This window comes from Rhamphochromis sp. 'chilingali', assembly GCF_963969265.1.
Source record: "Rhamphochromis sp. 'chilingali' genome assembly, chromosome: 2".
NCBI lineage: Eukaryota > Metazoa > Chordata > Actinopteri > Cichliformes > Cichlidae > Rhamphochromis > Rhamphochromis sp. 'chilingali'.
The window spans coordinates 65,658,257-65,669,440 of record NC_137930.1 but is presented as its reverse complement, the minus strand read 5'-3'; the positions used below and the strand labels follow the sequence as shown (position 1 = coordinate 65,669,440).

General features: G+C 38.5%; 1 protein-coding gene and 1 long non-coding RNA gene across 3 annotated transcripts; one reads left to right on the top strand and one right to left on the bottom strand.

Annotated features, from left to right (window-relative positions):
* Positions 1-840: 840 nt before the first annotated feature.
* Positions 841-3,262, bottom strand: LOC308390062. Its single transcript, XR_013970387.1, has 6 exons — positions 3,163-3,262; positions 2,135-2,374; positions 1,926-2,037; positions 1,521-1,610; positions 1,234-1,406; positions 841-1,073 (listed from the first exon to the last, which is right to left on the bottom strand). It is a non-coding gene; the product is annotated as an uncharacterized lncRNA (long non-coding RNA).
* A 1,005-nt stretch (positions 3,263-4,267) lies between these two features.
* On the top strand, positions 4,268-8,619 carry LOC308390053 (dihydrofolate reductase). Of its 2 annotated transcripts, XM_080871738.1 has the most exons (6): positions 4,314-5,002; positions 5,341-5,390; positions 5,854-5,959; positions 6,062-6,188; positions 7,313-7,428; positions 7,896-8,614. In XM_080871738.1, the coding sequence occupies exons 1-6, from the start codon at positions 4,896-4,898 to the stop codon at positions 7,984-7,986; spliced, it is 597 nt and encodes a 198-aa protein (XP_080727864.1). In that variant the 5' UTR covers positions 4,314-4,895; the 3' UTR covers positions 7,987-8,614. The 2 variants fall into 2 exon arrangements, with proteins under 2 accessions (XP_080727865.1, XP_080727864.1); XM_080871739.1 differs by lacking the exons at positions 5,341-5,390; positions 5,854-5,959 and having other exon boundaries at positions 4,268-5,002; positions 7,896-8,619.
* The last annotated feature ends 2,565 nt before the right edge of the window (positions 8,620-11,184 follow it).

Here is an 11,184-nt window from a genome sequence, read left to right as displayed (position 1 = left end):
ATGATTCACTTCCAAGTGTCCCAGGGAACCGTATGGATAACGGCAACACCCCCCCTAAGAGGAATGAAGCTGTCGTTAACACACCTGCTTTTCCTGCTGTGAAACTTCAACTTGTCTATGAAAAGTCATGTGTGGTTGGTGCCAAGTTGGAGTTATCCAGCCACCATTTAGATCCAATTTACATGGTGACAGATTAGCCAAAAGACCCTTCCCTTTATTCACTGACCTACTGAATCTGCACTAAACTTGTCTGAAACCTACGAGTAAGAAATGATGTCAGGCCCTGCATTAAAACATTTAAACAGAAGTTATATATTGGTCTGAACCAGAGTTTGTTCACTCCCCAGATAGCAAGGAAACATTGAAACAATGTTGAGTCAATATCAGGCTGTGTCATTGAACCAACGTTGAAGTGTGACGTTGACCTAACGTCACTCTTGCACCCTTTTTTAATGTTGAATCAATGTTGAAACCTGACGTTGATTCAACGTTATATTTTCTAATACTGCTGACATTGAAACAATGTCAGATTCTGATATTGAAACACTGTTGAGCTATGGTGTTGATTTTCCGCCTCTTTCGCACAGTTGCTTTTTATTAAAACAGTTAAATCATGACTGGAAATCTACCTTTCTTTATAGGTATTTTAACCAATACTAAACTACTGCATGTTTCCATCAATACTTCAACCACCTAAACACATAATTGTACTTATTCCTTAAATTGGACACCCTTTATAAAAAAAACCCCAAATGTCTCACAATGTATCATGTCAATATTAATATCCTAAAATAAGAAAGCATTGCATGTGATGTAACAGAGAAAAAAAATAAACAAAAAAAGGTCAATAGGCATGTTTCGTTTGCTAAATACTTTATTAAAAGACAGTTTCCGATTTACGTTTATATGATTCACAGAAGTTTGTAATTTTTTGCATGATGTGCGTCCTGCACCACCCAAACGATCTGGGGCGTATCGGAGCCATTTCTGCACTGCTTGTGCAAAGACAAACTCGGACATAGAGTTTGCCCCTAACTGCTGCGTCAGGCTCCAATCAAGGCAAAGCGTCTCACCTATAGACACATTTTAAGAGATGGAATTAGCGTGTCTCATGTCTTAAATGTGTATGCAAGTGCTTGTGTGTTTAATCAACAGGCCGTTATGTATTTAAATCACATCTGACAGCTATTACACTTTATAGTTACAAAGTGTACATAACCTTTATATACTTACCATTGCCTTATTTGCCTCTTGTGATTGAAGAGCTGGCTCTGCATTGTTTAGCTCCTCAATGTTGTGCAAGGGCAAATCCAGAGCCAGTACCCCAGCATCTACCGATTCATTGCAGCCGGTATTGCGGATGGCTCTGACCTCCTCACGGAGTTCGTTAACAGCTCTCGTCAGGTCTGACAGAAAAAGATGCTTTTTTTTTTAAGTATTTAAGAATACAGACAACTTGTCAAACGTTTCCTTGTGTCACACACAGACATGTACAAAGACACTAGACAGTATTTTATTACCTGGTATTTTCACTCGAGGGGCCTGGGGAAACCATTTTTTTTGTGGGCTGCTCATCCTCTGAGTCACTATATGTGTACAGGGGATTTGGTCTAAAGAAAAAAAGTTGAAAACGGTCATAAGTAATTACAAATGTGCTTTTGGAATATTTTTTCCTAAAGTTACAGTTTGATTTATAACAACACACACAGGAAACGGAGATGTGCAAGAAGGTACAGTATACAAGGAATTTTTGAAGTGCACAAGTGTATACGGCTTTGCATTTATAAAAAGTTTACAAGCTTCCACTTTTTGGACTATATTATGTGGTGATACTGCAGTATGCAAGCACCACAGATATGTATAAAAGACAAGATCATAAATTCTTAGCAATCAAAGATATGTTTGTGAAATAAAAAAAGTTTTACTTGTGCTTTCTTTTATGACTGGTCTGAGTTTCAGCTTCGGACTGAAGGTCAGACGTATCACAATGTTCACTTAGATATTTCTGAAGACTGCGTTCTGCTTCGTGAAATGTGTCTGGAAGTACAAACACAATGTATGGCCAGACATAAATTAGGACACGAAAAACTTGTTATTGTTACATTTATACAACACCAATCCAGATGATACCCACCATGGCTTATTAGAAGTCGGACTGGTGCATAGGTGAGCCATGTTGCACCAGGATGAACTCTCCTCTTTACTGCGTCGTGGATCCTGAATGTGTCTCACGGAGGATATGGAGGCCATGACAATTTCTCCCCATTTATCCATGATCTAGGGACTATTTCTGTACCACCAGTGCTAAACTGCACAATGCACCAGTCTTTCATTTTTATCTTTTTTTTTAATTTGGAGTCCTTTTTTGCCCTGTCTAGGATAAACAGGAAACAGATAATTACAATATATTTCATAGTCACTACAAAACTTGATCTATTGATTGAACTAAATAATAAATAATAGCTTAAAATGTATATAGGCAACAATTACAAGCAAACCCGTATATGTAAGCATTTAAACACTGAAGATAATAAAATTAACAGTATTTTGTCTAAGTCTGCCATTGTAGGAATTCATGGCACCGAGACAAAAACTTGGCGCACACCTTTGACGCTGCGTTTTCTCCGTCTTCCTCGTCCACACGTAAACTGCGTTTAGCATTTACGTGTGGACAAAAGGTGCAAACGCAAGTTAGGTGAGCGTGCAGCGTAAAGTTTGAATTGAGTGCGAATCGAAGCGGGTGCTCTCCAATCATTAAAAGTAACAAAGTCATTGAACACATTTATACAGTTACCTTTACGTTTATCAATCATATATCACAGATTTACAATTTTTTGTAGTACTATGCTAAAAAGCAACTACAGAGCGAAAGTCTGGGTCAAGCGCCGAGGCGACGGCAAGAACAAAGGAACCCTCGAAGCGTTAAAGCTAGCTTTGTAAGGGAATATAACGGAAAAGTATGAAACGAAAATGTTTTCTTTGTTGATAGACTTTGTTTGCAGTGCAATTTATTTGTTGCCGGATTGTATGATGAAAGTAGACACAATTTCGGGCTCCCACATTTTATCCGAAACTTTACATTAACAAGTTTTTTTTTTTTTTTACTGTTATTCAAATGCAACCGTGGAAATAACGAATAGAACAAAAGTCATTCATTCTTACCTTATACTAATCGTGGCGCAGGCCAGTGCAGTGCATGAACTGATGCCTTCTCCGGTCAATTCCGCTGAGAGTAAATCTAATGTCCCGCTCTACTGTACAAGACAATGGTTACCTGGAGGGATGTACCACTGAGAGGGGTGCTGCGGAATAGTCCAAGTGGTAGCAGCTTTAATTTCCCGCTCAACCATAAATCGATGGTTTTTCAACGTGATTGTTGTCACCTTGTCAACTATAAATAGATCAACAATCAACGATGACAGAACAACAGTGAATCAATGTTATTTCATTGTCAGTGTCAGGTTTCATCAGCATTTCAATGTTGTTTCAACATTGGTTTTGTGTTGACATTTCAATCCTGACGATTCTGATGGTTCAGATGGAAAATCAACATCTGTTCAATGTCTCCTTGCTATCTGGGTCGGCATCCTTTATGAAGTTTGTCCACCTTTAAACTCAGGCTGTAAATGTTGCAACAGATATTGTGAAAGACTGAAACTATCCCAGCAGTTGTGTGTATTTAGAATACAGAACTGAGGCTCATTTCTTCATTTTACAGGAAAATAGTTGATTTGTTGAAACGTGTATGTATACATTATACATGGCATATAAGCCAGCACAGCCTGAAAACTTGAATAAGAAAGCTTAGCCAAGGAGACTTCAGGAATGGGTTTCTGGGCTTCTTGGATGTGCTGCACACCACGCCATGTTTTCAGCTTGTAGCCATTTGGGAATCAACACACAACCCTAGTTTATCCCTGGAGTTGGATACCTTTTTTTTAAGCTTGATGGTTGAGATGTCAGTGCTAAGTGGACAAAAAAACCCCGAAATTTCTTTGAAAATAGTCAGGTCCAAGGACTGTACAGAAAAACCACCTATATTGTCCAAAGAACCAAAGAAAAACTGAAAGACATTTAGAACAGCTGGAGAACCATTGCTCACTTTTAAAGATAGAAGAAAACATAACTCCTTGGAAGCAAAAGAAAAAGAAAAGGTGGCTCAAGACTGCAAAATATGTTTTGTAGTCTACATCTCTAAATTGATTAAGAATCCCTGTAACTCAAAGCGGGAATAACCCCCCTTTTAGTTAGTTAACCAATCATATCTGTTGGTTTGGTTTCCTGTCTGTGTGCTCCTGATCAGTTTCATTAGTGAACATTTGATTGGTTCTGCTTTCTATCGTTCTTCGCTCCAAGTCGTCTTCTCCTTCAGCGTTTATCCACCTTTACGCATTTATCCAAAAGTGCTTTGGGGTCTTTCTGGCCTCACATTGTTCTTCTGTTGGATTATGTTTTGTTGGAGACTGTTTTTTTTGTTGTTGTTGTTGTTGTTGTTGTTTTGTCTTTTTTGACTTTCCTGTCTGAACCCTGCAGCACACTTTGTTACTTTGCAATTTAATCAAAGTTCATCTTTGTTTACTTACCAGCTTTCGTGTCTGCAGCAGCTGTGTTGAGATTTTGAACTAAACCGTTCACTTTGTTTTCACTAGAGTAACACAAGGGTCTGAATATTTTAGGGGATTATTGTGCATTAGCGAAGAGGGCACCTCGTGAGTCACGTTGCTGCGAAAAACGCGAACAAACCTCTTGTGGATGCACTGACCGTGTCCAATAAGGAGCTTGGACTCGGTGGGCGGCGATAGAATCCAAACCCCAATAAATTGTTCCCACACAGGCGCATTTCTCGATGCAGAGCTTGATCCCTTCTGATTTGTTTGGCTTGAGTGCTGCTGGAGATGGAAACGAGCTGGGAAAAATTGCAAAAGAAACCCGTTCGCCTCATTGCAGCAGCCTGCAACGACATGGGGATCGGGAAAGATGGAAAACTGCCCTGGGATTTACCGTAAGAGTTAAACCACTGTGGTGACGCTTTTAATAAATTAATTTTAAAAAATCAAATAGAATAAGTAGTCTATGCATGGGCGACAGTTGATGAGAGTTTTACCTTTTGCTTATCTATAATGGTTCAAACAGCAAGTTACAAAGGTAACAATCAGTATGTGCTGTAAATATCAGTGTCATTAAGTTGTAACAGTGCGGGCAGCAGTGCTAGAAGTCAGAGTTTGAGGATAATAAAAGATGTACCCTGTGAGCAGCAGTCAGCTTTCTCAGAATAATGAGCTTACTGTGAAATGCAACTGTTTTCTGCCTGACTTAACACTGGAAATGTGACTTTCACAGGACTGAATTCCAGTACTTTATGAACACTGTCAAAACGGTGTCGAGACCAGGTATTCTTCACATCCCATCATACATTTGTCATAGAGGTCCGGGTGTCATTCACAATTTTGAAACACTGCTTCCAAAACCACATCTGCCTTTAGGGACCAAAACGTAATGAGCACATTAAAAAAAAAAAATATAATATTCATTTAAAAAATGGTAAATGGACTGGTTCCTATGTAGCTCTCTACATGCTGACCTACAGCCACCCTCTCAAAAAATAATAATTATTATTAATAAATCATGGAAGAGTTCATAAAAAAGCAAGTAATAAGGACACATTTCAGTTCAGTTTGGCATTAGGACTGAGGGATTTGTCAATGTTTTACTGTAGTTGTGTAAATTCTGTGAGGACGGCTTAATTCATTAGAACCTTTTGATACCCAGTCCTATATTATGTTCAATAATTTAAAAAGAAACAGAAACTACAAAGGCCAAGATATTAATTATGTTTTATTCTGTAAAACACAGGAAGGATGAATTTTATGGTTTGGGGTAGACTCTGCTGGAACTCCCACCCTGAATCTTTGTTTCCACTTCCCAATATTTTGCATGTGGTGTTGAGTAAAACCCTGGAGTGAGTGTTACACAGACACACAAATTCAGATCATCCAGAAATCAGTTTTATTTTTCCCCGTTTTCTCTTCATCATCTTTTCTTTTTGCGGTCTTGATTTCAGCACGGTTCCCGATCACGCACACTTCCTGTGTCGAGACTTTGACAGTGCCATCCGCCTGGCTGCAGAGCCCCCCCTCGCTGACTTAATAGAGACCATCTGGATTGTTGGTGGAGTGCAGCTTTACAAGGTAAACCAGTATGGCAATATCCACCTAGACTGCAGTGTATTTAAAGTGTAGGACCTGTTATTCACATGTTCACGTGTAAAGAAGTGAAGCCATAGCTTAGAAACCATAGACTGGAGCTTATGTACGACTCCATATTTTTATTCTTGGACTCTACTATAATAGACTTGCATGATTTGGAGTCAAAAAGAATATTTACTTTGGTGTAAGCCCTCAATTCATCCACCTTCCAGCTAGTTTTTAACATGGATCGTGTCTGAACTGTCCTAACTTACTGTGATATTTGAATAAATTGTAAATGGACTGGTATGTATATGGCACTTTTCTTGTCTAAGTACGTACTCAAAGTGTTTTTTTTCTAGAGGCCTCATTCACCCAGTATCACACACACACACACACACACACACACACACACACACACACACACACACACACACACACACACACACACACACACACACAGGGCTTTTTTCTATATCCAAGCACTTTACCTAACATTCACACACACGTTTGCATTGGGGGCAATTCAGGCTTCTGTATCTTACCTAAGGTTATGTCAGTCTGCAGACTGGAGGAGCCGGGAAACTAACTACTGACTCTACATCCTGAGTTACAGGTGAAAAATTCAAATGTATGCTTAGAGTTTCCCACATTTAAAGTAAGAGGCTTTAAATGTGGCTCCTTGGTGTGTTTTAGCACCAAGGAACATTATTCACATACTCAGCTCTAAGTGGATGGTGATTTTCTCCCATTGCATAACAAAGTGCCTTATTTCCAAAGTGACATGTTAACACACAGCATTCTTGTTTTGTAAGCTTCAGCAATATAATTTAACTTTAATGAGGTACCTCATTAAAGTTAAATTATATTGAGTGGGTGATATATTGATCAGCTTTTCACACATTTGTTTCTAGTGGTTTAACAGAGTTGCAGTGGCTATAGCAATTAGCTGTGTTCTCTGGTTGTCAGAGGATATTTGCATACATTTAGAGTATCTTTCTCAGGGCTATCATACATATGATAGGGAATAAGATCCACCAACAACATCCTAAAATCTACTTTGGGGAAAACTGTATTTTAGTATCCTCAATGTGAATAGCATTTCTCTTCCTTTTCCTTTTAACCAGGATGCATTAAACCACCCTTGGTGTGACCTGCTTTACCTGACAGACGTCATGGCTGACTATGACTGTGATGTTTTCTTCCCAGAATTTGACAAAAATCTATTTCAACTACAGGAAGGGTAAGTTTTCACCTCATCTGAAGTGCAGGGCATACTGATCCCAAAAGCTCAGTGTCTCTTTGTGAATTTGCTGGCACTGAAATTCTTATGAAATAGTTTGCTTTTTTTTTTATGTGCACCCAGCCAGCCTGTGACGCCAGTGAGGAAGTGATTTTTGCTTTTTGTTACAAAGTCAACATCAGCGCCATCTGTCAGCCTGAGACATTTGGTTTTAACAGGTTGCTTACCAAGGGTTTGAACAGCTTTGTTACTGTAATAAAACTGAATTGAAATAGTAAACTGGCAAATGTTTACTTAGGGGAGATTATCGTGGAGTTTTATAATCAACCTTTTAATATCCGATTTAATGAATGTGAGGATAATTCTACTCTGCCTATCTGCCTTTTGCATTTTGATTGTTTTATTAAATTATGATCAGTTGTTTTTGTTCTAATTAACCTTTTTTCTCTCTCTTGTTTTCAAATAAGATTTCCCAGTGTGCCAAGTGAAATTCAAGAGGAGAACGGCATTAAGTTCAAATACCAAGTATTCAAGAGAGACACTGCCGACACTGTGTAGAATACCTTTTTTAATTAAAGAAATGCCAATGTCTTAAAAAAGACTTTTAGTAATGTAGTCGATGAATAATTCAAACAGTATAAATGTGACTTCTTTGTCTTTGCAGTCCATAGCCACTTTAAGTACAGACACTCCAACAGTGCTGCAGTGCTTGCTGCTCAACTATTTTACTTTTTTTAGTTTCTGCTCTTTTTTAAGCTACTATAATCAGATCTGGCATGTCACTTTCTCCTGTTGCCCTGTCGTTTGGCAGTGTTCCTATCTCGTCCTCCCACTCAGTCATTTTAATGCAGCGCAGAAAATGTGCTTGAGTCAGTCAGCAGCCTGCATCAATGCCAGTACTCCAAGTATCACAGTAGATCTATTACCCTTTCAGTCAGCTTGACAGGTGCCTGTTTAGAAAGTGATGATTTAATAACTCCACCTGTGTGCTTTCACATTATAATATGTCTTATTTAAAATGTTACTGCTTAAATCCATGGTAGTTCAAAATAGTGAGACTCGTATTTGTTGATACCGGCTTTTCTTGGGATGTTTTTAAAGACGGAACCATAAGTACACGGTGAATTTTTAATGGAGAAGTAATTGACACTGTTTGTTTGTTTGTTTTTCTCAGTATTAATAAAATACTTTACTCTTATCTGGCTGTATGTGATCCCTTTAGCCAGTAGATGGAGATATATCAATGAGGCAAGAGACCAAAAGCTTATGAGCACGCTGCTGTTAACTAATTATCAATATTTTACCTCTTGTTTCTAGCCAGTGCATTTTTTTGCTCAGTAAATAAATCTAACTTAATCAGAACAAGAAAACACCTCAATTATGAGTAAACTATGTATATATTTTAGCACTAAAAAGCTCCATGGACTGTCTGTGGGTGTATGACTGTCTATGAAAAAGACTTCATGGATCAGTGTTTCACTACAAACCTAAGTGAGAGTTTTCTGGGAGTTTTTATCTTCCTGTCTAGCATCCATCACTACTTTGCTTAGACCTCTGTTATGATGACTTCATGCAGTCTTTATCTCAAACCAACCACCACCTGAGTAGATATCTAATCAGAGCCAATGAAATGAGCATACGGGGACAGGATACACAGTGGCACAGTTATTCACTAATCCAATTACAAGAGGAACATTTGTTGCTAAAAAGCCCAAAAGAATGAGGAATACAAAGGGGTCTTTATCCAAGGAAATATTTTTAACTAGAACAGGAGGCTTTTGGCACATGTCTAGTTTACTGTTGCAAGAGAAATGCTATTAACACTGGTATTAATGTCACAGTCTGCAGCCCAAAATGCCCATTCCTGAATAAGAGCATGACCAACCCACGCTTTGGATTGTCTCATCCCCTGCATGGAAGTCACAAAGGGTCAAGAAAAAGGTCACCAAGCATTCATTCAGTCTTCATCCTTCCAAGTCTTTTCTCTTTTAAAATGAAAAGACAGATCATTCATTGTTGAATCCCTCTAGAAGAAAATCTTTTCACGTTTTCCTTTTGCACAAAGCACTGGTCCTGGAGTCCATCTTACGCACAGTAACAAACTTTGACAAGATCTGTGTGCAGTTTTCACTACACATGTCAGAAACAATAAATGATAAGAAAACTACTTAACAGTCAGGGCGGCTCTTTTCTGTTTTTATAACATTAAAAACATTTTTCAGTTGCTGCAGATTTGTCGGCTGCACATCCATGAAACAAAACTCCTGCTCAACCACATTCCAAAGGTGCTCTATTGGAAAAAGATCTGGTGACTTTGAAGGCCATTTGGGTACACTGACCTCGTCATGTTCAAGAAATCAGCTTGAGATGATTTGAGCTTTGTAACACAGCACAATATCTGGAAAGCAGCCATGAGAATATGGGTATACACTGGGGTTGGATATGGCCAGCAACAATACTCAGGTAGGCTGTGGCATTTAAATGAAAGGGGTTCTGTTGATCCAGGCAGGATGGGTCATGTTTTCATGTTATTTACACCAAATTCTGACTGTACCATCTGAATGTTGCAGCAGAAATCGAGACTCAGACCAGGCAATATTTTTCCAATCTTCTATTGTCTGATTTTGGTGAGCTGAGTTTGCTGCTCTTAGCTGACAGGAGTGGGAGCTGGTGTGGTCTTCTGCTGCTGTAGCCCATCTTCAAGGTCTGTTGTGTGGTCAGAGATGCTGTTCTGTACACCTTGATTGTAATGAGTAGTTATTTAAGCTACTGTTGCCTTCCTACTAGCTCAAAGCAGTCTGGCAATTCTCCTCTGAACTCATTTTCAAAGCACGTGTGCACACATTTTTGTATATACAACATATGTTACTAAAAAGACAGGGCTTGATGACATGATTGGTTGAAATCTTCTTTCATAAGCTGCCCTAGTAAGAACAGTAGAAGCATAGGACTCGAACCTACTCCTGCTTTCAAAAATTTGATTTTTGATACTGCCCAAGAGTTATTTGAAGAAACAGTAAAAACTCAGTAAAAAAAAAAAGACTGCTATTTAAAGGCATGCATATTTTAACTTGTCTCAGGTTTAGGCACCGGCAACTGTTGCTTCAAGTGGTTGATCAAGTGATAGATTCAGTCATGTGTGAATAAACGATGGTGCTGTCTAACAGACCACAGCCCTCAACAGGTGAGATTTCACCAAGTGACAGATGATTCTCTGCTTCAAAGTTTTGAATCTCGGATGGAACGTTCAATATAGAAAGTTATTTACTTCTTGCTATTGAACATCCATCAATGTGACATTTATTTCCCTCCTGCAGAATGTAAAGTATATTTGTGTGGTGTCATCAGGGTGACAGAAAACAAACTTTCTAGTGTAGGTGGGGAAAGAGAAACTGAGATGAGAGCACGCAGCATCTCCAGTTCATGATATAAATGTAAATACACCAGAACAACTCACAGCATGGAGTCAAACACATTTTTAAAGCTGAAAATCCTCAAGTGACATTAGTATGAATAAAACCCAAACATTACTTTTTAAATATTCTAATGTTTGGTTCTCTTTTCTGGTTAACATAAGACATTTTGATTTTTTTTGCCACTTAAATATTCCTAGTGGAATATTTAAATATTCTTAAATATACTTAAATATTCCTAGTGGAATATTTAAGTGGCAAAAAGCTCATTTTCCACCTCCTTTCGCTGCTTTTGAAGAATAGACTTCTAAATGAAAATGCCAGGGCTTAACTCACACTGACT